The 26,774-nt window shown below is 39.2% G+C and overlaps 1 protein-coding gene and 1 long non-coding RNA gene across 4 annotated transcripts in view; one reads left to right on the top strand and one right to left on the bottom strand.

Moving 5' to 3' along the window:
- Window positions 1–1,666: 1,666 nt before the first annotated feature.
- RMDN2 (regulator of microtubule dynamics 2) overlaps window positions 1,667–26,774 on the top strand; it is a 74,741-nt gene continuing 49,633 nt past the window's right edge. For 2 of the 3 annotated variants that reach the window (XM_053201020.1, XM_027033579.2), the window contains exons 1-2: window positions 1,667–1,798; window positions 8,413–8,880. In XM_053201020.1, coding sequence (XP_053056995.1) covers window positions 8,429–8,880 — 452 coding nt within the window. In that variant the 5' untranslated portion in view covers window positions 1,667–1,798; window positions 8,413–8,428. Of the gene's footprint in view, window positions 1,799–8,412; window positions 8,881–15,061; window positions 16,204–26,774 lie in introns of those variants that run through there. The other variant, XM_015076737.3, reaches the window with a different exon arrangement.
- Window positions 14,714–16,191, bottom strand: LOC113592490 (uncharacterized). Its single transcript, XR_003412378.2, has 2 exons — window positions 15,867–16,191; window positions 14,714–15,338 (listed from the first exon to the last, which is right to left on the bottom strand). It is a non-coding gene; the product is annotated as an uncharacterized LOC113592490 (long non-coding RNA).

Here is a 26,774-nt window from a genome sequence, read left to right as displayed (position 1 = left end):
GAAACAGTTAATAAAATTATTCTTATGCCTTTTTCAAAAAAAAGCATTTTTCCCTTGGAAGGTCCAATTTAATCATAGGAATCTCATCACTTGGGGGGAATAACTTTCTTGTGTTTCTTGTGTCAGGGGTCCCCCAAAAGGAAAAATGCCCCCAAAACACCCTGCTTGCATTAGACACAGCATTATTTTTCCTCTTTTCCCCAAGTCTATTCCTAGCCTAACCTGAACACGATAGAGCCACCATAATTCTGTATGCATCCTGTGGCTTAGAGATAATGGTAAACCCCTAGAGAGAAGCTCCCCATAGGATAAAGTCCTCTGATCTGGAGATTCAGTTCCTCCTGTAAGAGACAGTGAGGGTTGAATCCCAAATAACTGGGGTGGGAGATTCTGACAGGACAGTATCACGTAAGAACTGCTGTAATGTGCTTAGGAAAGCTGTTTTGTTGAGCCTCCTTGGTCAAGTGGTCCATCAGGCATGGAGGCCTGCAGTCCAGGCTGGGCTCACAGGGTGTGGTCAAGAGGAAAGGCTCTCAGACAAAGCTAGGTTTGATTATTGCTGCTAAAGTTTGTTTATTTATTTATTTAGAGACAGAGAGAGAGAGAGAGAGAGAGAGAGAGAGAGAGTAGGCAAGGGGCAGAGAGAGGGAAAGAGACAGAATCCAAGCAGGCTCCATGCTGACAGCACAGAGCCTGATGCAGGGCTCCAACTCAGGAACCATGAGACCACGACCCGAGCTGAAGTCGGGCACTTAACGGACTGAGCCACCCAAGGGCCCCTGATTATTGCCTCTAAAAGTGACTGTGTGGCCGGGGCCAAGTGTCTTCACCTCTCCCAAGCCTTGGTTACCTCACCTGCAATGTTGTTTATCTCACTGCATTGCTGGGAAGATGGAATAAGATAATTCGTATGATGAAGGAAGCAGGAAGTAAGTGTAACACGTATTTTTGCTGTGGCTGTTGGCTCTCCCCCGTTTCCAGGTCTGACTTGGGAAACTTGGAGCTTCAGTTATCCTCCACCGCGGCTCTTTGAACGTGTAGTTTTTATTTGGCAGTTTGTTTTCATTATACAAACCACAGAACGTGAAACTGGGTAAAATCTCGAAACTGGGTAAAATCTGAGAAGACAGTGGTTTTCACATACATAAAGGCAACTCAGGATGGTGGGGGTACGAAGAGGATGGGGATTTTCTCCATTAAAATGGAACGTGAGCTAAAGTCAGGAAAACGTGGTTGCGGACACGATTACTTAGTAGTGTAAGACGTCTGAGCTACCCTGTATTGCAGATCAAAGTTCAAGGTTGTGCCCCGAAGGGGGAACTAAGAAGGGTATGGGGAAGGGGGCGGCGCCGGAAGGGGGCCAGCGGGGGCCAGCGGGTTCGGGGAGCTGCAGAGATGGGATGGAACGCGCTGAGCCAGGCGCGGGTGGCCCGGAGCCAGGGCAGGTGGCCCCGGGGGAGACGGGCCTGGAGGGAGGCGACATCCCGGCAACAATGTGAGGTGCGGGCCGAGGCGCCCGGGGAGCGCACTCTCCTTCTGGGAAAGGTGCGCTGGGCGCCCGCCCGGCTAAGTCAAACCCCCCGCGGGAAGAGGCGGGAGCCGTAGGGCTAGCGGCCGCGGGCTCCTCCCCCGGCGCCTCCGCTATCTGGGTCAGGACGCGGCGGCCGCGGGGCCGGACTAGGGGACCCGCGGGCTCTGGGCTGCTGTTCGCCCGCCGCTCCTCTCCGCTCCCGTCCGCTCGGCCGCAGGTCCCGGCCCCGGTTCTCCGACGGCGGAGAGGCCCGTCCGGCGAACTCAGGTGCGTGCCGAGGTGGGCAGCGGGCGACTCGGCGGGCGGGGGCCGGACGCGGCCGGACGCGGCCGGGGTGCGGAGGGCTGAGGCGGCACTTCCGGCGTCAGCCGCGGCACTTCCGGATACTGCGCGAGTGCTCCGCGCCACCGGTTCCCTGCGAGGCGTCCTCCCGCTGGCCGGCGCCGTGGTGCGTCAGATTAGGCTTGGGGCGGCTTCCTCCCCGGCGCGGCCCCGCCGAGTCGGCGTTTGGAAGCTTCAGCCCTGGGGCTCGCCGGTGTTTCCACGCAGGCCGCCCATCGTGGGTGCGCGGAAAGCTGGCGGTGTGCTGCCGCGGCCCCGGCGGGTCCCTGCAGACCCGGGGAGTTTCAGCCGGAGACGCTGGGTCGCCTTTAGCCTTCGCCCCTGGGTCTGACCTTTCAGCCTCTGGCAAACATTTGTGTTGTGTTGTGTTTTGCTGAGACTCCGATTCTTTGTTTTACACGAAAAGAAGGCCAGATTTTCAGTGCCACAAACATTTGCAAATAAGCCAAACGTCAGCGACCCCTAAATTTAAAAGAAATTACAGGAAAAACAGTGAAAACCTAGATAAAATAGGAGTATTAGAATTCATTTAGAAAGTATCGGGTTATCCAGGTCGCTGTGGGGAATCTGATTGCCAAGTCAAGGTCTCGGAGACAATCCCTTGGGAAATAAACCTCAGGCCTGCGTGTAACCCATGATGTTCCTGTATCCTTGCAAAATTTTTCATACATCTCATGTACCAGAATTACATATTTTATGTATTTCCCCCTGAGATTCCGCTGATGAGTTAAACGAAGATATGTGCTGGATATTGCTGAAAACATTCTAAGTAACTGGGTAAAGCATGATTTACATATTTAAAAATTTTACATATCTAAAATTTCTTTAATGTTAACATTTTGATGATTTATTACTTCAGTAAGACTCTTGGTTCTCATCTGCAGATAATTATGTATTGCCCATTAATTTTAGATGCCAATAATTTTTACTAAAATAATGCCCATCATTTTCCACCATTATTACTAGCACCTTACAAATCGAAATTCGTAACAGGAATAATGATAAGCATTTGATTATCTAGTCAATAGATTTTTTTTAATGTGTTTTTATACTAAAGTGTGAGTGTGTGCTAATTTGATAATTAAACATAAAAGTTGCGTAAATAACATAACCTTTGAAATTATACTGCAGGCAAGCAAGTATTCTGATTTATTACTTTGCTAGTTACTGTTTTTAACGTGTGGCATTTTTCAAATTCGTGGCTTAGAAGCACATTTATTTTATGCTGATAAAAAACTCAAACATATCGTGCACTGTTAGGCTCTAATTGTGGTTATTTAAAAGCAATACCTGCTCCATTGATTCTAGTCTCCCCTCCACCCCAGTTGATTTTAATAGTTCTGAAGTCATATTTCCGCTCTGGACATCTCTGCCCAGCCAGCATTCTCCTTCATGTCCTTACTGATGCTTTCGGAATCTTCCTCATGCCCCAGTACATCCAGGAATTACCCAGGTGACAGTTTTCCTGTCCTAGTTGGATGGGGCCTGGGTAAATGACTTGACAGCTGTATGCCTCAGTTTGCTTATCTGCAAAATAGAGGTAATAATAGGACCTGCCTCAAAGAGGTAATTTGGAATTGGTGTAATCCCTAAAGAAAAGCTCAAACAAAATTGATACTCTTTGCCATCTCCTTAAACTGGTACGATCTCAGGGAAAAGATCGCCTTCCTGGGTAGATTTTGACTTCCATTTATTTACTTATTAAATGAAAAAAATTTTCAAAGTAGGCTACGTTTTTTCACGTAAAAGTCAAGGAAGGCCGGGCAGGAATGAGCCAAGAAACAATCGGAATAGGAAGATTTCTTTTAATAGACTTCAAGATCAGCATATGAACATTCTGCATTAATCTTTTTATTGACAAAAAGCCAAGATGTCCAAGCTCTACGCATGGTCATTAGATAACGATGCAAATGGAAGCCATGAGCATGTAGGGCCTTTTCTTGTATCTGTTGCCTTTTTGCAATAGTCTTTCAAAATAATTTAGTTTGGTGATACATTATTTTGTGGAAATAAAAGAGTACGGCTAATAATAATTACCTACAACTTCACCTGAAGTTACAATTGATCCCAATCTATTGCTGGCATGTCTCCTGGATGGGGTGGGTGTGGGCAAATGGTTAGACTTACAGTTCAGTTTCTACCAACTAGGTAAAAATGCTTTTTGCTTAAAAAAATCAATTCTAGGCAAACTACGCTGAGGTCAGGCAGGCCAGATTAAGCATATGGGCTTTCTACTGGAATCCTTGGCTTTAAGAGAAGGGATTCTTAATTCCCTTGGGTATAATATTCACCAACATCTGAGGTAATTTCTGGAAAATTATTATTTAAAATTTTTTTAACGTTTTATTTTTTTAAGAGACACAGAGGGATGGAGTGTGAGCAGGGGAGGGGCAGAGAGAGAGGGAGACACAGAATCCAAAGCAGGCTCCAGGCTCTGAGCCGTGAGCACAGAACCCAATGTGGGGCTTGAACCTACAAAACCAAGATCGTGACCTGAGCCGAAGTCAGATGCCCAACCAACTGAGCCTTCCAGGTGCCCCATAGAAAATTATTTTAAAATCATTACTCCTTCTTTTTTACACTTAGACCTGTAATGAAATAGAACATCCAGATAGGATACTCCGTGTGTTCCATGTGTATCATCTAATGTATTATTTAGGAATCTAAAGAGACATTCTTTTAGGCAGACTTCTTGGAAATATTCTTATTCGCTCTCCCATAGGGCATCATTTGAAACACCACATTTAGTTGGTCATTTAGAGTGTAAGAAACAATGCCTTGGGCTGCCCCGGTGGCTCAGTCCGTTGAGCGTCCGACTTCGGCTCAGGTCACCATCTCACAGCTTGTGAGTTTGAGCCTCTCGGGCTCTGTGCTGACAGCTCGGAGCCTGGAGCCTGCTTCGGATTCTGTGTCTCCCTCTCTCTCTGCCCCTACCCCTCTCATGCTCTGTCTCTCTCTCTCTCTCTCAAAGATAAATAAACGTTAAAAAAATAAAAAAAGAAATTAAAAAACCCCCCAAACAATACGTTGCTTAAGTATGTGAGATCATGGGATATAGACCATAGGAATTCATATGTTTCCAATGTGCCTTCCCCTGTTTTCACTCTCGGCTGTTTATTTTGTTTCCTATTTCACTTAGAACAATGAAGCAACCACAAAGGACTTTCATAAGCTCCCACTGTCACATCCACCCACCTTCAATCTGTTCACATAATCTGCCTTTTCTTTCATTACTATGAATGAATGGTTTGTGTTTCCATCAAAGGTCAATGTTTGTACTTGGGCACTGCAGTCCCTCCAACCCTCTGCCTTCTCAAGTTCACTGCTGCTGTGATTCTCTGATCTTTCTTCTACTTCATCATTTTATCTTCCTTTTAGAAAAAAATTGGATTTCGTCCATTCCCAAACAGAAATACTGTTATTTCTCCATCTTTTTTGGCACCATTTTTCCTGTAGAGTCATGACATGATTTCTTCTCTCTTTCCTGGCTTTCTGTTTGCCCATTTGTTTTTTTCCCCCTTCCCTGGCTTCTTTTGGACTAATTGAATATCTTTAGTATTGCATTTTTATCTCCACTCTTGACTTACTATATATACCTTTGTAGAGGTGTTTTTTTTTTTTTTACTGTTATTATTGTTTGTTTGTTTAGTGTTTGCCCTTGGATTTACAAATGTACATCTTTTAACTTATTATTATGACACTGCATTATAATCCAACACCCTTGCAACAGTATATCCTACTTGTCCCTTCCCATACTTTGGGCTACAGTTGTCCTAATTTTTTACTTCTATGTAATAGTTTACTATTATTTTTGCTGTAATAAGCCAATATTTTGTAAAGAAAATTTTTTTTTTACTTTCTAGTGTTTTTATTTATTTTTGACAGAGAGAGAGAGAAAGAGAGAGCATGCGCACACACGGGGGAGGGGCAGAGAGAGGGGGAAGCAGAGGATTCAGGCGGGCTGTGCACTGACAACAGAGAACCTGATGCGTCACTTGAACCCACGAATGCTTAACCGACTGAGCCACCCAGGCACCCTTATAAAGAAATCTTAAAGTGAGAAAAATGACTTTTGTATTTACCCACGTATTTGCCACTGCTGGTGTAATTCACTGCTGGTGAATTACATCTCTTGTGTAGATCAAGTTTCTGTCATCATTTTCCTCCTGCCTGAAGAACCTTTGTTAGGATTTCTTGCAGTGCTTGTCTCATGGCATGGATTCTCTCAACTTTTGCCCCAAACAGTCTTTGTTTTACCCTCATTTTTAGAAAATATTCCACTGGATATGAAAATGTAAGTTGACCATTTCTTTCAGTACTTTCATTGGTTTTTTTGCTTGAATAGTTTCTAAGGCTATGTCTCTGAGACAAGGTCTGCTGTAATCTTATCCCTTTTTCCCTGCACAATATGTCATTTTTTTCCCCACTGAGTACTTTTGGAAAAAATTTTTTAAATGTTTATTTATTTTTGAGAGAGAGAGAAACAGAGTGCAAGTGAGGGAGGGACAGAGAGAGAGGGAGGCCCAAAATCTGAAGCAGGCTCCAGGCTCTGAGCTGTCAGCACAGAGCCCCATGCGGGGCTTGAACTCTTGAGTTGTGAGATCATGACCTAAGCAGAAGTCAGGCGCTTAACCGACTGAGCCACCCAGGCACCCCTCCCACTGACTACTTCTAAGATTTCTTCTTTATCACTGGTCTCAGTGTTTTAATACCATTGTGCCTGGGTTTACTTTTGCTTACTTAATTCTGCTTGGATTATGTTGACCTTTGTGGATCTCTGGGTTTATAGATTTTAATTTAGAAAATTTTTGGCTATTTTTCCTTCAAATATTTTTTATGCCCCTTTTTCCTCCCTGTAACTTTATATATGTGTTAGACTACTTGATATTGCCCATAGGCTGTGCTTGTTTTTGTTTTTGTTTCTTATCTTAGGCAAATATATATATATATATATATATATATATATATATATATATATATATATATATATTATATGCTTTCTGGAAATTGTTCTTTTGACTAGTCTGATGGGGTTTCACTCCGTGCATATGCACACTGGTATTCATTTAAAGACTTAAGAGACCCCTATGCATATTTCTAGAGCTCTTTGTCTACATACTCCCCTTCATCTTCAGTATCGTGTGACACAAATTCTAGGTGCTTCGGTTTCTCTGAACTCTGATCTCTGTTCAACTCAGTAAACTACCAGGCTTTGTTTGGATTTCCCCTTCTGTGCCATAGTCCAGAAGTTGCCTCCAATTAATAATAACCTGGGAGGTCATAGGACTTAACTTCGTTTGTTTCCTCTTTCTTGGGAATCAAAGTGATTAATCTCCTGGAGAAAGTGTCAAGAAAAACAAACCAAAAATTTTGTGAATTTAAATACCTGTAATGGACAGTTTACCATTATTTGTAACATTTTCCCCAAGTTGCTAACAACATTTAATATAGATGTTTACCTGTTTACACAATAGTGGAAATTGATGGGAAAATAATTGTGAGAACTTCAAAGTCTATAAAAAGCCTCAGTGTATTTTGCTCTAATCACAGAAGTTTATCACAGTACTAATATATTTACTGCCATTTTAAAGTCTGGGAAGAAAAGGGAGCTTTATATTTTTTTGCCTTTAATGGTCTTCTGATTTTAAAACCAGAGATGAGCAATAAAACTAGTGAAGATGGGGTACACCAAAGAAAGATTATGATGCATTCAGTCAAAGTAGCTGAGTTTATGTGGAATTAGGCAGGCAAAGGCTTGAGCCTTACATGCAAACACTGAAAGTTCAGATGGAGAAAAGACTCTAAGAAATGACATTCTTGTTACTTTAAAAAATAGGAGAATTTAAAGAAAATAACAACATTAGGACTTCAGACAGAAATAGACATGTAAGGAGCAGAGGAATTCCGGGTAAAAAGAAGACCAGAGATAACGCCTGTACATGTTAGCAGTTTTGCTCTCCATGTTGAATAAAACAGAGATGAGGTGCGTTACAAACTTGCCAGAGCTTTCTATGTTTTATATTCTCAATCCTTGGGCTTTTAAAATGTTGTTTATTATTCTAAGTATACATGTGAACTGGGTGCTAAGAAAAAGCTCCTTGGACTTCCTTAAAGATAAGACCCAGAAATCAGCACACTCATTTTATAAGGGGTCCAAACACAGTTAAGCACAGTTGGAATTCTTAAGTCGTTTTTTTTTTTTTCCAGAAATGTATAATGATGCTTTTCTTTTACCATTATCATACTCTTTAAAAATACATGATACAGTACGTTTCAAATCAGTCATGTAGAATACAGATTCCGAATTGGAGTTGCTACTTTTCACCGCACTTCAGTGATATCCTTAAAGCAAATATTTCTATCGGGCCACTACATTTTCAGAGGTAAACATATTCCCATTTATGATTTATTGTGTGTGTGTATGCTTGTGTGTTGTTTATCCTGTAGACTTGGCTTTTGTTGATTGAGAAAGCCTTCATATTTTTGTCTTGGGCAAAGACCGAAACGACATTCATTTACATTTATGCTTTCAATTTTAGAAACAAAACCCAAGAAATGCCTCATTCCACAAATAAAGAACTGATATTTGGCATCATGGTGGGAACTACTGGAATCAGCTTGCTTCTCTTATGGTACCACAAGGCTCGTAAATCAAGGACAGCACTGAATTTACCTAAATTTCTTTCTCTGGGTAGTAAGTTTGATGCGATGACTTTTCAAGATGAAATGTATAATGGCCGTGGAACAGTAGCAATCTTTCAAGGAAGGCAGCTTCAGATACTGGAGAAGTTAAATGAATTACTGACAAATATGGAAGAACTCAAAGAGGAAATCAGAGTCCTTAAAGAAATCGTTCCAAAGCTGGAGGAATATATACAAGGTGAACTTGGAGGGAAAATAACTGTTCATAGGATAAGTCCTCAACACAGAGCTAGAAAAAGAAGGCTTGCCACCGTTCAAAGTCCCACAACAGGTAATAGTTCAGAGGAAGCAGAAAGTGAAGGAGGGTAAGTTTCTTGACGATGTTTCCCATGTTGAATTGATGATTTCATTATTGCTATTATTTAGGTACTTTCTTTTTTTTTTTTTCCACGTTTATTTATTTTTGGGACAGAGAGAGACAGAGCATGAACGGGGGAGGGGCAGAGAGAGAGGGAGACACAGAATCGGAAACAGGCTCCAGGCTCCGAGCCATCAGCCCAGAGCCCGACGCGGGGCTCGAACTCACGGACGGCGAGATCGTGACCTGGCTGAAGTCGGAGCTTAACCGACTGCGCCACCCAGGCGCCCCGTTGGGTACTTTCATTATGCACGTCCAGTTATATATCCTGCTATTAATAAGATATAAAAAGGAATGATTATTTTGGCTTACATCATACTTAAAACTACACTCAATCGTGGTCTGTATTTAAGATAGTTTAGACTCCTTTGACGAGAGGAATGTAAGTAACTTACTAGTACGAGGTGACATCATGTGAGTAATGAAAAAGCCAGTAATTATTTGTAAAATATGTAACCTGTTTTTGTATGTGGCCATGGTATGACCCCTTATATAAGAACTTTCTGTGATGATGGAAATTGTCTAAATCGATGCTGCCGATATGGTAGCCACTAGCCACATATATCTGTTAAGCACCTGATATGTAGCTCGTGCAACTGAGAAACTGAATTTTTAATCCTGTTTCATTGTAATTAATTTAAATGTAAATAGCCACAGGACTAGTGGCTTACCGAATTGGGCAGTGCAGACCTAGAAAGATTTGAAAGTGTTAGCATGATTCATTGTCATCTTCGCTGTCCTCAGTGGTCATCTTTTGAGTTCTAAAGCCAAGAACATAAATAATATTCTTTTAGAAGAAAAACAAATGATTTATGAGTAAAGAAATCGTGCCTAACTAGTGTTTGTGAGGGAGTAAAATAGGCAGATAAATAAATAATCGCTAGAAATTCTTTAGGGCAGGGACACTCTGTTTCCTTTGCCATGTTCTTAACACCTTATTCTTGTACATAGCAGAGTAGATGCCAATAAATATTTCTTGAACGAGTGAGTATTCTGCTAAATCACCATGGAATTGAGAGAAGGGATCTGGCGAGAAGGGACAACCAGGAGGGATAAAAGTGTGATTTCATAGATAAAGAAATGTAAATGGTTGATCAGGTCTTTGACATCATGCTAGGACTGGAATTACTTAGCATTTTTATACATAAACCGGACACATAACTACATGAAAATATCTTTCAGATACTGGAAGATACATGATAGATCCAGATAACAAGAAGCCCTTAGACATTTGTGTTCCTGAGCAACAACAAATCGTGGACTGATTTTGAAAATTGGCAATGGAGTGTTTAAAAGGAACCGAAAATAGTTCTAAATCATCCAGAACTGTAACTTCCAAAAGACATCAGTTAATCGTTAAGGGTATAGAGAATAGCAGCTCAGTAGTCTCATGAAGACAGAAATCCCAATACAACATTAGACATCGATGAGAGTTTTTGAAGAGCAGCAGCGGTTATCCAACCTTTATCTACATACTCTGTAGCATTTCCTCCTGAGGAGTCCCTTTGGCAATCGCATCTCAGGAAGGATGTAATGGAACTAAGGACCAGCCAGAGAAAATCCGCTAGACTGGGAGGGGGGATGGCAGTCCTGGTGCAGGAGTGGAGATCAAGAGGCCGAGGGGCCCTTAATCTAAAAAGACCATGGTTGAGCGCAGTCTTGTTCAAGAAATTCTAAAATTTTAGAAAGAGAGGCAACCTTTGATAAAGTTTGAGATAAGTTTGGAACAAATGAAAAGAAGGTCATTGTGGGACTTAAGTAACTTCAAGTAGCAGCGTAGGCATAAATTGTTTATGTGAGTTCAAAAGGATTTGTGAAATTTCTGATAACAGTCACAGACAGCTGATAAGAAAAACTTTAAGACTGATGTCAAGATTGAGCTTAGGTGCCTTTGTTAGCAACAGAACACTAGAATAGAGATAAGGACCAGGACTAGATTACAGTGAATGGCTCTTGATAGAGTAGAGGAAAACTTATTCCTATTTAGCAGTGCTTCAATAAAATAAAGAAAACAACCAAACAAATACTTAATTTGGATTTTTTTTTTTTGAGAGAGTGGAATAAGATAAATATTTTTAACACATCTTTCTAAATGAAAACCTAGAGTCAAACGTTTTAAGTGAATAAAGTACTTTTTAAAAACGCCTGGGTGACTCAGTCGGTTGAGCGTCCGACTTTGGCTCAGGTCATGATCTCACAGTTTGTGAGTTCGAGCCCCGCATCGGGCTCTGTGCTGACAGCTCAGAGCCTGGAGCTTGCTTCATGTTCTGTGTCTACCTCCCTCTGTGCCCCTTCCCCACTCATGTTGTCTGTCTGTCTCTCAAAAATAAATAAACGTTAAACATTTTTTAAAATAAGATAAAATAAAAACAAAGTCCTTATAAAGTATACTTGTGTAAAGTTTAGATTGCCTGTCCTTATAAACCTTGCATGGGACAGAAATGACTGGTCATGGTCAGATTCTGCCCTAGTCCCATCACCACATTTAAGTTGGGGTATGTCCTTGACAGCAAAATTAAAACATCAAATGACAATTGCATGTTCCATATGTAAAGTTTATCTTTTGCTAAAGGTTCCCAGAGATTTTGACTTCTTTTAGTGAAAGAGATGCCAGTCACAATTTGCTGACACTGTTTTACACAAGGAAAGGAAAAAAACCTAATTGTATCCTTCGGGGGCGTCAACAGCTTGAGTGGGTAGGTCAGTAGAATGTGTTTTCTGCAAATATTATTAGCGTTTTCTGCATGATGTCTTAGCTTCACAGCATCATCACGGACTTAGGGATTTATGCCTTTTTTGGATTTAGCTGATTTCATCTACTTTGTTGTAGATCCGATCATGCCTGAGGCTCAAATTCTCATAACGGGGCCATCGGAGGGTCCATCAGGGTTCTTCTTTTTCCTTCTTAGCACCAGCACGAACATCTTGGAAAGCATCTGTGCTTCTTGGTAATATTATGTCTCGCTGATTTTGTTTCTGTCCCTGCTCCAAGGCTTGGAGTCAGTCACTGCCTTGGCAGCATCGGTTCCTTTCAGTGACAAGTAGTACTAGAAAGCAGCATCTGGGTGTAAAGACACACACTGTTTGTAGGCAGGATGATACCGGAGCTTGTTTGGGCCCATTTAGGGTCAGGGTGAAGAAAAGTCTTGTCGGTATTTTTCAGGTCACAAGTTCATGTTGGTGTTTTTCAGTGTAAACTGAAGTCCTGCCTTGCTTCTGAAACCTTTTTAGCTCATCTTCTTTTTCAGGCTGCTCACAGTTCTTTTCTCGGTCAACCATTATCTATATTGCTCTGTTGAACCATGAGTCTAAAAAGCTCTTGATTTATTTTTAATGGTTATTTATTTTTGAGAGGCAGAGCACTAGCAGGGGAGGGGCAGAGAGAGAGGCAGACACAGAATCCGAAGCAGGCTCCAGGCTCCGAGCTGTCAGCACAGAGCCTGACGTGGAGCTTGAACTCACGGACCATGAGATCATGACCTGAGCCGAAACAGGACACCCGGGCGCTCCTAAAAGGTTATTTAAATCACAGTGTTATGTAAAGCTTTAGAAACCTCTCTTACAACAGTTCCATCTTTTAACAGTTTGGATTAAAGTAATATCCCATAATAAACTCATAATTCTTCATTTCAACTGGGCTTTACAAAGAATACATGTGTTTCAAAATGAGACAATTCTGTTAGGTAAATCAGGGTTGTATAGTGACCCTATGGGCCTTCTTTCTTTTTTTCTTGTCTTAGGCATTTTCCATCATGTGATAGCTTCAACAGACACAATTCTGATTATTTGAAAAGAAAAACCCCACAAATCTACCCCCAAAAGAACACCGGGCCATAATACAAGCTGTAATACCTAGTACTTCTGCAAATACAGGGAATGGTGATGCGCCCCAGAAACAGACTTTTGAGATTTTATTGAAAACTCCTTACATTTTCATTTCATGAGTCAAAATACAATGTTTGCTTTTAGTTCATTTACATTTTTTATTCTTACTACTTTTTACTTTTGCTAAGTCTGTTTTAAGGTTGGACTTCCATTTCTCAAGGCCTTGAGAGAAAGACAAATTCAGATATTCATGATGGGGTGCTTCTGTATTCTTTTTTTTTTTTTTTAATTTTTTGTTAACGTTTATTCATTTTTGAGAGACAGAGAGAGACAGAGCATGAGCAGGGGAGGGGCAGAGAGAGAGGGAGACACAGAATCTGAAGCAGGATCCAGGCTCTGAGCTGTCAGCACAGGGCCCAACGCAGGGCTCGAACTCATGGACTGTGAGATTATGACCTAAACCAAAGTCGGAAGCTCAACCGACTGAGCCACCCAGGCGCCCCGGGTGCTTCTGTATTCTTTCATGTTGTAGAAGTACACATTTGCACACAAAAATTGGTTTTTGTATCGGATTTTTGAAAATAAAAAACTACACGTAATCGAAATCCTTTTTGCAGTCCTTTCTCTCAGAGGTAACTATTGTCTTATAGTTAGTGCAGATTCTTCCTTTGAAAGTCTGAATGTTTCCCCTAGGTGTGCATGTTTGCGTTAACAATGAATAAATGGTGTTTGGGTCTTAAGATTTACATAAATGGCATTATATGGTATAGAGCATTTTGTTACTCACTTTTGCATCAAATGTTTTTATTTGAGATTTTTTCCATGCTGATGTATGTAAATTTATCTCATTCTTTTCGGTTGCTATGTTGCATTTCATCGTAGGTATATGCCTTAATTTCTCTCCCCCTGGATAGATGTTTATTTAGGTCACCATTTCTTTGTTCTTTTAACCAATGCTTTATTGAACACCTTTATATTCCCTTAGGTACATGTGGAATGATTTGAAAGTATATACTTAGAATTGGATGCTGGATTGTAAACCAAATATATTGTTATTCTGTATAACTAAACTATTCTTTAGAGTGTGCCAGTTTGTGAGAACTCTTATTTTCCCATACAAATTCTTATAGTTAGACTTTTTAATTTTAGGCAATCTGATGGTTGTAGTAACTAATCATTATTTCAGTTTGCATTTCCCTGAACACTAATAAGATTGAGCATCTTTTCATAGTTTATTTGTATTTTGGTCTTCTTATCTGTGAATCTCTTTCATTCTTTTTTTTATTAAAAAAAATTTTTTATGTTTATTTATTTTTGAGAGAGAGAGAGAGAGAGAGAGAGAGAGAGAGCATGAGCGGGGGAGGGGCAGAGAGAGAGGGAGACACAGAATCCGAAGCAGGCTCCAGGCTCTGAGCTGTTAGCACAGAGCCCAACGTGGAGCTCGAACCCACAAGCTGTGAGATCGTGACCTGAGCTGAAGTCGGACGCTTAACTGACTCAGCCACCCAGGCACCCCTGTGAATTTCTTTTAAAAATGAGGGGCGCCTGGGCAGCTCAGTCCATTAAGTGTCCGACTCTTGATTTCGGCTCAGGTAGTGATCTCACTGTTTGTGAGTTCGAGCCCTGCCTTCAGCTCTGTGCTGACAGTGCAGAGCCTGCTTGGGATTCTCTCTCTCCCTCTCTCTCTCTCTCTGCCCCTCCCCCACTTGTATTTTCTCTCTCTGTCTCTCTCTCTCTCTCTCTCTCTGTTCCCCTCTCTCAAAATAAATAAACTTTATAAAAAATAAAAATAAAAATGAAACAACAAAGGAAGGTAAAACTTGGCGTTCCTTTTATTCATTCAGTGAGAGCGTCTACTCTGTGCTAGGCACTGGGTTCACACTCAAGATCCATTAGGAAATAAAACAAAGCCTCACAAGACAAACAGAATTAACAAAAAAAATTGTAAGAGAATGTTAAAGAGAGACACTGTATTCCAGTTTTAGCCGGAGCCCCAAAGGCCAACAACAGCAACAAGGGCCAAGTCTTCCCTTGCATTGTAGAGCCAGTTGTTAGACCCTCTGGGCAGGACTTGGCAATAGATGGAAGTCACTGCCAGCTTGGGCATTCACCCGCCTGAGGCCTGTGAAAGGAAGCAGCCGAGGGGCTGCGAGAAGCATGTCTTTGGGGAAAGTTGCTCCTGTTCCAGGCATCCCTCCAGAATGTGTACGATGCTGTTGCTCTAGGAACGGCTGACATTGCTCGGGCAGAATGGGTCACATGGGAAGAGCGAAGAGGTGGAGTACAGAGCCTTTTGGAACCAGTACCGACTGGAACGGGCAGAAGTGGGTGAGCCTGCCAAAGAAGGACTGAAGACTGATCCAGGAAGTGGGAGCAGACCTTTGGTGTTCCATCTAAAAAGTCATTGCCACACCCAAATTTATCTAGGTTTTTTTTTCTCCTGTGGTATCTTCTGGGAGTTTCACAGTTTTGCATTTTATACTGAGGTCTGTGTTCCGTCTTGAGCTAATTTTTGTGAAGGGCGTGAGGTCTGCCTGACCCGTTTATTGAGGCCAAATCTCAGGATTGTGGTGAGAAACCCTGAAACAGAAACAAGAGATAGTAACAGGGTATTTAGGATATTGAGGAGTAGAAACGTTTTTGAGGCAGTTTTTTATGTCATCCATGACTTCACACACACACTTGTTATACAGCTAATGCTCCAGGTTGGTTTGGAAAAGGAGAGGACAGTATTTCTTTTCTGAAAACTCTGTTAACCTTGTTTTGAAATGAGTATAAGCTGTTTCCCAGGGTCAGAAACAGTCGCACACAGATCTCTGTAATCTGGCGCATGTGACCCACACTTTCAGATGGCAGCCTTTGCTGCCAATGTAGATAAGGTTTGTTGCATTTTGGGGGGAATGATGTTTGCTATTTATGTTTCTGTTTTGCCTCTCGATACATCTTTTGACCAAAGTCTGTAATGGTCACTATTCCATATCAGCGGAGGGTGTAAAAGCCTTCAGGAGTGTTCGTGTGAAAGTAGAATGAATTAGTAGGCCAAGGGGTGCGTAGGGCAGCTAGTGAGAGAGACAGTCCTGGGCAAAGGATTGTGCAGATATTATATACATTACTGCCTTTATCCTACTGTTTTCTCGTCCTTGATTTGTTGGCTGACTCCTCGAACACGATGGAGTTAGAGAATACATTCCCCAGTCACGTGAATTGCAGCTTTTCAGAAAGGCGAGCCACAGAACAATTTTATCCTGACCTGATGTCATTAGATTCTAGAGTCTGCTGTCATCACATTCTGTGTTATTGCCATGTTAATTCCACGTGGAGCTTAAACATTCAGTCTTCTGACCTGTTCCACCTACACAGGGCATTTTATGGCTTAAGGATGATGGCTTAGAAAGGAAGGGAGAGATTTACTTTGGATTAAATTCAACATGGGAAAATGCTTAAGGTAAGCCTTTATAAAGAAAAAGAAAACCCACTGTTACATATGTTTCATGTGCTAAAGAACACTGAAGCATTCATAAACCAAGCTTTATCGCTTCCTTTGCTTTCCCATAGTAACTGAATCTCTGGAATATGTGGATATTTATCTACAGTATTCTCTCTAGAGAGGTCCCACTTCATCCATCGTGGTTAATATTTTAAAATGTAGTAGTCAACAGGGCATAAATTTATTCTACTTAACTCCTTTAAATATAGTAGTTCAAGAGTCTCAAACAGATACTATTATTTGAAACAGGAAGACCTACCCTTTTCTTCAGGGGAGACTTTTGTTCTCCAGCCCTCTCGTATATTTCCCCTGATCTTTCTTTCTGCCTGTTTCCCTGAGTCTTTCAACTTGTCTTCCCCCAATTTAGTAGATTGGGCATGTATTGTGTTGGTAGAGATAATCTTTTAGACTAGGGCATTCTGTGGGGGTACATCTGGGTGACCATGAATTCAGACGCCATTATTTTCTCATTCCCCATTGTTTCCATATTGATAAAGTGGATATTATTCTTCAGGAGCCTTGGCAGGTTTCCACCTCTGCTCCCTATTTTTTTGCCTCATTTGACACTTTTCTCACTCCAGCCACTGCAAAGACGACCAGAGCTTGCTACCAAATTATCCTGCAGATCAAGTTACTTCAGACCACCGGCACCTTGGATTCTCTTCCATTACTCATCGAACTATATCTCTTGATCCTAAAAGAACCCGTCTATCTGCAGTATGTAAAGTCAGTTCACGCAGAGGAAGTAAAAATTTATCTTCTTCATCAAGTGCATCTACTCACTCATCTTTCTCTGGGAGAAAACATTCTTTACTTGTGAAATTTCAGAAAAGCGGTATTATCCCCGACTGTCAACAAAGTAGAGCCAATTTTGATTCTCAAGAAAAAAGCAGCTTCAGTGATGTAAAATTCTCCTCAAACCATTTTGGCCTTAGATCCCAAAGACTTTTCTCTGCCCCGAGACTTAGTATAATTTCCTGTTACGAGAGCACTAGTTTTTTTGATCTTCAATCAAGATGTCATAAAATCTTTAATCCAGATGAAGTTGAAACAGTTTCTAAAAGCTCAAGTATGACTAGTGCTGAAAAATATATAAGCCCTTGTTGTCCCAAATATAACATTAGATGTTCTATGAATTTTGAAGCAAAAGCTAACTCTTCAACCCATCAGAACACTGTTGATGGAAGCATCTACCAACACAGCACGGCCATCTTACTTTCTCTTCCCACTATAATTTCCTATTCCTGTCAACAAAGCAAGATTGTGACTGATACCGAAGGAAGAGGCCAATCAAGGAAAGTTTCCTTTCATCCTGGTTCTCAAAGTCACTGTATCTTTCATTTTCCACCTAGGATTCAATAGCATCCCTCTCAAAGAGTAACTTCCCCTGTTTCTCTGTAATGTTGGATTTTCTTCACTTTGTAAAAATGCTACCAGCTTTATCCCACCTCAGAATAACATTGCCTCAGATTCCTTGGAAGATGAAAACATTGCTATTTCATCTCAAGATGAAGACACATCTTTATCTATTACAGTTCCTAAAATAAGGTCGCCTCAGAGTTTGCCTTTTCTTTGAAGGGTAGCTCAAAGCAGAAATTTTCCCACCAGGCACGCTCCATAGTCCATGGTATTTGTTGCTCAAGTTCTCACAGAAATCTTCTGTCTTCCTAAGTTTCACTGCATTTTTGGGGAAAAAAAAGACCTTCATGTTGCATTCTAAATTTAACTGTAACTGCTGTAATTTTTTTGAAAGATAGTTTATTGACATTATTGGAGTTTGGAAGTCAAAGGTTATTAATCTGTTTCTGGCTTTTAACAAATTGCTTACAAATTGACTAGTCTCAAACTTCTGGGCGATGATTGTAATATTTCTGTGATCTGAAAATAACATCAAACATTGATATATAGGTCTTCTAAATATATGACATTCTTTGAGAGTTTTAACATTTTCTTTTATCCTACTCTAATCATGAGGGACAGTATTCCTACCTATGTCATCTCTAGAGCTATATTCAGTAATTCGCAAATTTTCATTTATATTAGCCTTGTTAGCTGCATTTCTCATGCCAGACATCCCCCTGACAGATGATATTTTTACTAATATAAGGATCAAATTATAAATACACACATATTATAATGGAAATATGTAGAATATTTCAATATTGAAACCAGTTATTTTGACTAAATCATTTTCATATACATTTGTGTGTGCATGTCTGGGACTTCAGAGAACTCGATATCAGAGGTAATAGATTCATAGATTAGTCGTTATTTTTAAAAGTGAATATTTTTCAGACTTCTTCCAAAATTTTTATTAAAACAATTTTTTAAATAAAATTTTTATTTTAAAAAATGTCTCCCAAAATTTTATTTTTGAGTAAATATTTTTCAGTTTTTTCACACTATATTAAAGTTTATAAATGTTTATCAGAATAAGTAATGAATGGAAAACGCATATAGGCCATTAAAAATACTTAAGTTAGAATATAGCTAGTCTTTGTAGAGGAAAGGAATTGGCATTATTTTCAATCGTATGTCATGATAAAATGCCCCCTAAACCTATATCATTGGGCTAAGATGTTACTTTTGCTTTTGCGTTTTTCTCCTCCTTTTAGTGTGTATCTTTTTTTTTTTTAATTTTTTTTTTAACGTTTATTTATTTTTGAGACAGAGAGAGACAGAGCATGAATGGGGGAGGGGCAGAGAGAGAGGGAGACACAGAATCCCAAGCAGGCTCCAGGCTCTGAGCCATCAGCCCAGAGCCCGACGCGGGGCTTGAACTCACGGACCGCAAGATCGTGACCCGGGCCGAAGTCGGACGCTTAACCGACTGAGCCACCCAGGCGCCCCTTAGCGTGTATCTTAAAAAAGTTTTTTTTCTACTTCAGTGTTTTATTTGTGGTGAAATACACATCACATAAAATTTACTGTCTTAACCATTTTTAAGTTTAGTGGCATTAAATACATTCATATGGTTATGCAACCATTATCACCATTTATCTCCAGAATTTTTTTCATCTTCCTAACTGAAATTCTGGACCCAATAAACAATCATTTCCCACTCTCCCATCCGGCAACCACCCTTCTACTTTCTGTCTCTGTGAATTTGTTTCCTCTAGAAGTGGAATTATATGGTATTTGTCTCTTTGTAACTGGCTATTTCACTTAGCATAATGTCCTCAGCGTTCCTCCGTGTTGCAACATGTGACAGTTTCCTTATTTTTTAAGGTTGAGTAGTATTACTTTGAGTGTATATACCACATTTTACTTATCTCTTGATCTGTTAATGGACACTTTTGTTGTTGCTTCTACCTTTTGACTGTGATGAATAATGCCGCTATGAGTGTGGGTGTACAAAGATCTCTTCAAGGCTCTGCTTTCAGTTCTTTTGATTATATATCCAGAAATGGAATTACTGGGATTGTATGGCAATTCTGTTTTTAATTTTATGACGTACTGCTGTATTTTTTCCATAGCACAGAGGCACCATTTTATGGTCCTCCAAGAACTCACAAGGATTTCAGTTTCTCACATCCACACCAACACTTGTTCTTTTCTAGTTTTTGACAGTAACCATCCTAACAAGGTGGCATCCTGTTGTGGTTTGCATTTCCCTAATGCATAGTGACATTGAGCATTCTTTCATGTGCCTTTCACGGCCTTTTGTATATCTTCTTTGGAAAAATATTCCTTCAAACCCTTTGCCCATTTTTTAATTGGGTTGTTTGCTTTTTGTTGTTGAGTTGTAGGAGTTCTTTATATATCCTGGATATTAATCCTTTTTCAGATATATGATTTACAAATACTTTCTCCCATTACGTGGGTTGCCTTTCACTCTGTTGATTATGTCCTTTGATGGACAGAATTTAATTTTAATTTTGATGTCTAATTTATTTTAATTTAGATGTCCAGTTTATCTATGTTGCTTCTGTTGCCTGTGCTTTTGTTGCCATATGCAAGAAATCATTACCAAATACAATGTCGTGAAGTTTTTCCCCTATGTTTTCTTCTAAGAGTTTCATAGTTTGGATTTTACATTTACTAAATGATCCATTTTGAGTTAATTTTTAATTTTTGCATATAGAGGGTCTAATGTCATTCTTTTGCATGTGAATATCCAGCTTTCCCAGCACCATTTGCTGAAGAGACTTCCCTTTCTCCATTGAGTAGTCTTGGCACCCCTGTCAAAAATCATTTGACCATATTTGTAAGAGTTTATTTCTGGGTTTTCTGTTCTATTGATGTATATATCTAACTTTATGTCAGTCCACATTATTTTGATTACTGTAGCTTTGTAATAAGTTTTAAAATCAGTAAGTATGATATCTCCACCTTTATTCTTTTTCAAGGTTGTTTTGGCTATTCGCAGTCCCTTGAGATTCCATATGACTTGTAGGATGGATTTTTCAACCTTTACAAAAAACATTGTTGGAATTTTGGGAGGGATTGCACTGAATCTATAAATTGTTTGGGTAGTATTGACATCTTAACAATATTAAGTCTCCAAATCCATGGCATGAGATTTTCAATTGAGTCTTCTTTAACTTTTTTCAGCAATGTTTTATAGTTTTAAGTGTACAAATCTCTCATCTCCTTTGTTAAGTTCACTCCTAGGTATTTTATTCTTTTTGATGTTATTACAGAGTCATTTTCTTTATTTCCTTTTCATATTGCTTCTTGTTAATGTATAGAAACAACTGGTGTTTGCAAATTGATTTACATTCTGAAACTTGGCTGAGTTTGTTTATTAATTCTTACTCTGTGTGTGTGTGTGTGTGTGTGTGTGTGTGTGTGCGTGCGCGCGCGCATGTGTGAAATCTTTAGGATTTTCTACATATAAGATCATGTCATCTGCTAAGAGATGATTTTGTTTCTTCCTTTCTGATGTAGGTATCTTATTTCTTTTTCTTGCCTAATTGATCTGGCTAGGACTCCTAGTACTGTACTGAATAGAAGTGGCAAAAGCAGTCACTCTTGTCTTGTTTCTGTGGTTAGAGGAAAAGCTTTCAGTCTTTCACCATTGAGTATGATGTTAGCTATGGGCGTTTCATAAATGGCCTATAATATGTTGAGGTAGTTTCCTTCTGTTGCTGGTTTGCTACACATTTTTATCATGACTGGGTGTTGAATATTGTCTGGTGCTTTTTTCTGCACCAATTGAAATGCTCACATGTCCCCCCCCCCCCCCCCCCGCCCCTTAATTCTGTTAATGTGGTATATCACATTGGTTTTCATATGGTGAACTGTCCTTGCATTCCTACTTGGTCACGGTGTATAACCATTTTAATGTGCTTTCAAATTCTGTTTGCTGTTATTTTTTTGAGGATTTTTGCATCAGTATTCATCAAAGCTGTTGGTGTGATTTTCTTATAGCATATTTGTATGGCTTTGGGATCGTGATAATAATGACCTCCTCATAGAATGAGCTAGGAAATATTCCTTTCTCTTCAACTTTTTGGGGAGTTTGAGGAACTAGTTAATTCTTTAGGAACTAGTTAATGTTTTGGGGAGTTTTAGGAACTAGTTAATGTTTGGTGGAATTCACCAGTGAAGCCATGTGATCCTGGGCTTTCATTTGTTAGGAAGTTTTTGATTACCAATTCAGTCTCCTTATTAGTTATAGATCTGTTTGGATTTTCTGTTTCTTCCTTAGTAGAAAGGATTAGTAGGTGGTATGTTTCTAGGGATTTGTCAGTTTCATCTAGGTTATCCAGTTTGTTGGCATGCTATCCTTGATGGTACTCTCTTATAACCCTTTTTATTTCTGTAAAATTGATAGTGATATTCCTCTTTCATTTCTGATTTCAGTGATGTGATTTTCTATCCTTTTTTTCTTAGTTCAGCTAAAGGTTTGTCAATTTTGTTGATCTTTCTGAAGAACCAATTCTTGGTTCCGTTGATTTTTCTCTTTAAAAGAAATTCTCTATTACGTTAATTTCTGCTCTAATCTTTTTATTTCCTTTCTTTTGCTAACTTGGGGTTTAGTTTACTCTTCTTTTTCTAGTTTCTTGAGCTGTAAATTTAGATTGTTGATTTTATATCTTTCTTTTTAATGAAAGCATTTATAACTATAGATTCCCCCCTTACCACTGCTTTCACTGCATCCTGCACATTTTGGTATGTTGTGTTTTTGCTTTCTTTTGACTCCAGATATTCTCTAATTTCCCTTGTGATTTCTTCTTTGACTCATTTGTTGTTTAAGAGTGTGTTGTTTAATTTCCACTTATTTGTGGATTTTCTAGTTTTCCTTCTGTTGACTTACACTTTCATTTTATTGCAATCAATAAATATGCTTTGTATGATTTTAAATCTTTTAAAATTCATTAAGACTTGTTTTGTGTAACATATGATGTATGCTGGGGAATGTTCCATGTTCACTTGAGAACAATGTATTCTTCTGTTGTTGAGTGGACTATTCTGTATTTGTCTGTTAGGTCAAATTGTTCTATAATGATATTCAAATCCTCTGTTTCCTTATTGATCTTCTATCTGGTTGTTCTATCCGTTATTGAAAGTGACATATAAAAGTCTTCTACTGTTATTATGTTGCCGTATATTTCTCCTTTCAATTCTGCCAATGTTTGCTTCATATATTTAGGACCTCTAATGTAAATATGTAAAGAATATTACATATTCCTCATGAATTGAGTCTTTTATTGAGATATAATGTCCTTCTTTGTCTCTTGTAAAGTTTTGACTTAAAGTCATTTTTGTTTGATACAGCCAACCCTGTTCTCTTTTGGTTATTATTTACATGAAGCATCTATTTCATCTTTTTACTTTCAACCCATATGTGTCTTTAGTTCTAAAGTGAGTCTTTTATAGACAGCATATACTTGATCCTGGTTTTTAAAATCTTTTCTACCAGGGCACCTGGGTGGCTCAGTCGATTGAGCATCTGACTTCAGCTCAGGTCGTGATTTCACAGTTCATGAGTTCAAGCCCCATGTCAGGCTCTGTCCTGACAGCTCAGAGCCTGGAGTCTGCTTTGGATGCTGTGTCTCCCTCTCTCTCTCTCTCTGCCCCTCCCCAGCTGGTGCTCTTTCTCTCTCAAAAAAAAAAAAAAAAAAAAAAACTTAAAAAAAAAGAAAAAATCTTTTCTACCAACCTGTGTTTTTTGATTAGAGAATTTAATACATTTACATTTAAGTTAATTACTAATTAATTGGTAATTTAAATTAATGACCAAATAATTACTAATTTAAATTGATTAATAGAGATTAACTTACTATTGCCATTTTATTATTTGTTTTCTATATGTCTTATAGCTTTTTTAATCCTTCATTTCCTCTGTTACTACTGCCTTACTTTGCATTTACTTGAGTTTTTGCAATGACACATTTTGATTCCCTTCCCATTTCCTTTCATGTGTATTCTGTAGATATTTTCTTTGTGTTTACCATGGACACTGCATATAATATCCTAAAGTTATAACAATCTATTTTAAACTGATACCAACGGAACTTCAATTGCATTCAAAAGCTCTTCTCCTTGGGGTGCCTGGATGGCTCAGTCGGTTAAGCCTCTAACTTCGGCTCAGGTCATCTCATGGCTCCTGAGTTTGAGCCCTGCATTGGGCTCTGTGCTGACAGCCCGGACCCTGGAGCCTGTTTCAGATTCTGTGTCTCCCTCTCTCTCTCTCTCCCACCACTCCCGCTCTCACTCTGTCTCTCTCTCAAAAATAAATAAAAACATTAAAAAAAAACCTCTTCTCCTTTGATAGCTCCACCCCTCATTTAGTTATTGATATCACAGATTATATCTTTATATATAATGTAGCCATACAGATTTATCATTATTTTATGCTTTTTTCTTTTAAATAATGTAAAAGAATAAAAAAGGAGTTATGAACCAAAATTATAATAAAACCAAAATTATAATAAAAAACCAAAATTATAATAAATTTATCCATGTATTTACCTTCATCAAAAACTTCATGTTTTCATATGGCTTCAAGTTGCTGCTAATGTCCTTTCATTTCAACTCGAAGGACTCACTTTAGCATTTCTTGTAGTACAGTTCTAGAGGTAAAGAACTCACTCAGCTTTTGTTTATCTGGGAATGTCTTAATTTCTCTCTTATTTTTTGAAGGTCAGTTCTGCTGGATATAGAAGTTTTGGGTGACAGTTTGTTTTTCCTTTCAGCACTTTAAATATATTATCCGACTGCCTTCAGGCCAGAAGGTTTCTGCTGAGAAATCCATTCATAATCTTATTGGAGATCCTTTATATGTGATAAGTATTTTCTTTTGCTGCTTTCAGGATTTTTTAAATTTGTCTTTAATTTTCCACAGTTTGAGGGTTTGTCTTGGTGTGGATTTCTTTGGATTTATCCTACTTGGAATTCACTGAGCTTCTTATATTTGTGTATCTATATCTTTCTTTAAATTTGGGGAGTTTTTGGCCATTATTCCACAAAATAAGCTCTGTGTCCCTTTCTCTCTTCTTCTGGTATTTTAATAATATGTATATTGGTCTGGTTTATGTTATTCTGCAGAGTTTCTTAGGCTCTGTTCACTTTTCTTTTTTGACTTTTCAGATTCATCAATTTAAAATAATCTGTCTTCAAGTTTGCTGACACTTTATTCTGCTTGTTTGAGTATGTTGTTGATCCTCTCTAGTGAATTTTTTAAGTTACTTATTTTATTTTTTCAGCTCCAAAATTTGTTTGATTTTAAAAAAATAATTTCTAGCTCTTTGTTGATATTCTCATTTTGTTCATATATTGTTTTCCTGATTTTCTTGTGTTCTCTCTCCATGTTTTCCTTTGGCTCTTAGAGCATACTTATCACCATTGTTTTTAAAATTGTTGTCTTGTAAGTCTAAAGCCTGTATTTCTTTAGAGTCAGGTTCTGGAAATTTATTTTGTTCATTGTTTTGTTCATTTATTTTGTCCATCTTTCCCTATTTCTTTCTATGGTTCATGATCTTCTGTTGAAAATTACAAATTTGAAAAACAGCCACATAGCCTGGCCTTTGTAGATTGACTCCATGCAGGGGAAGACCCTCGCTAATTAGCCCAGTGCAAGGGCTTAAGGACTGTCAGGTCTTTTCTAGTCATTAGTTTTCCCTGGGCCTGTTTGTGTGTATTTTCCTCCTAATTATCCTATATACATGACTTTTTACATATCTATTTAATTTAATTAATTTTAATTTTATTCAATTTTGTTTAATTTTATTTTTTTGAGTGGGGGCAGAAAGAGAGAGAGAGAGAATCCCAAGCAAGCTCCATACCCAGTGTGGAGCCCAACATGTGGCTTAATCTCACAACCATGAGATCATGACCTGAGCTGAAATTAAGAATTGGACACTTAACCGACCGAGTCACCCAGGCATCCCTAAATATCTTAATTTCAGTGAGCCTTACCCCTGTTTTTAGATCTCATTGTGTTCCTCTCCTCATAATCTCTCACAAATGCACCCATGAGTTTGCAGACTCCTATAGTTCTCACATGCCACGGTGCCTGCCACTGCTTTTAGCAATCTCCAGTCTGATATCCAATGATGCCTTCGTTTCTGTCTAAGCTCTAAGGCAAGCAAAACAGAAACCAGTCTCTCAGGAAGCCATCAGACATGCCAGGACATTGCAAACAAGATCCACTCTTTTCCTCCTGTCCCAAGGGAGGAGCTGAGAATTGGACAACTTCTTCCCGTCTATGCTGTATGATGCCAGGGAGGGGTGAGGCAAGGGTGAACAAAAATGCCAGGAAGTTTCCTACCACTGCGAGTATGGCTTTTTCTTGATTTGACATTCACTTTGTTGTTCCAAATCTTTGACTAGCTTCTAAATCTCCCACAAAGCCGTTTCATTCTGCCTGTTGTTCATCTAGTGTTTCCATGTCAGAATGAGAGCCTAGAGCTTCCTATCCACCATCTTGCTGACATCAGTCTCTCTTGGTGTGTATCTTTTGGAAAAAAAAATGTTGGAGGGAATGAAGTGTTAGGTAAGGCTGAACAAAAGGAACTGATCAGGGTGCCTGATGTGGGGGATGACACAGTGCTATAGCCAGGCATGTTTTTGCCTGTTCTGATGCTGCTCACTACTGATATACTTTTGTAAACACACTACTTTCTTTTCCTATAAAATAATGTCATTTTCTCTTTAAATAGTGCAGTGATACCTTTAGAGATGCTATTGTTGCTATCGAAGCAAGTAATTGATTGTGCAGAAGAAATGAAGGCGTAGGGGAAAAGGCATAGTTCTTATTCAAATTGGGAGCAATAAATAGGGCCAGAAAAGTACATGAAATGACAAATGTTTGTAAGTAAATTTGACAGTTTAAGGTGGGACTCTCCAGACCTGCTAAAAGAAAATTCTGACATCCAATAATCTATGAACTGCCTTTCCCTGGCCTAGTCCAGATCTGAGCTCTAACCCAAAATTAACACATGTTCGAATTTTCCCAGACCTGTTTAGATATGCCCTGTTTTTAAAATTTGCTTTTAAAACTTTTTGATAATTTTTGATAAATGCCCAGTTAGAAGTAGAAGATTACTGTCCAAAGTAGGAAAACAGTTTCCCCCCACTTG

The sequence above is a fragment of the Acinonyx jubatus genome, chromosome A3, assembly GCF_027475565.1.
Source record: "Acinonyx jubatus isolate Ajub_Pintada_27869175 chromosome A3, VMU_Ajub_asm_v1.0, whole genome shotgun sequence".
NCBI lineage: Eukaryota > Metazoa > Chordata > Mammalia > Carnivora > Felidae > Acinonyx > Acinonyx jubatus.
This window is presented reverse-complemented; position numbering and strand designations above follow the sequence as displayed.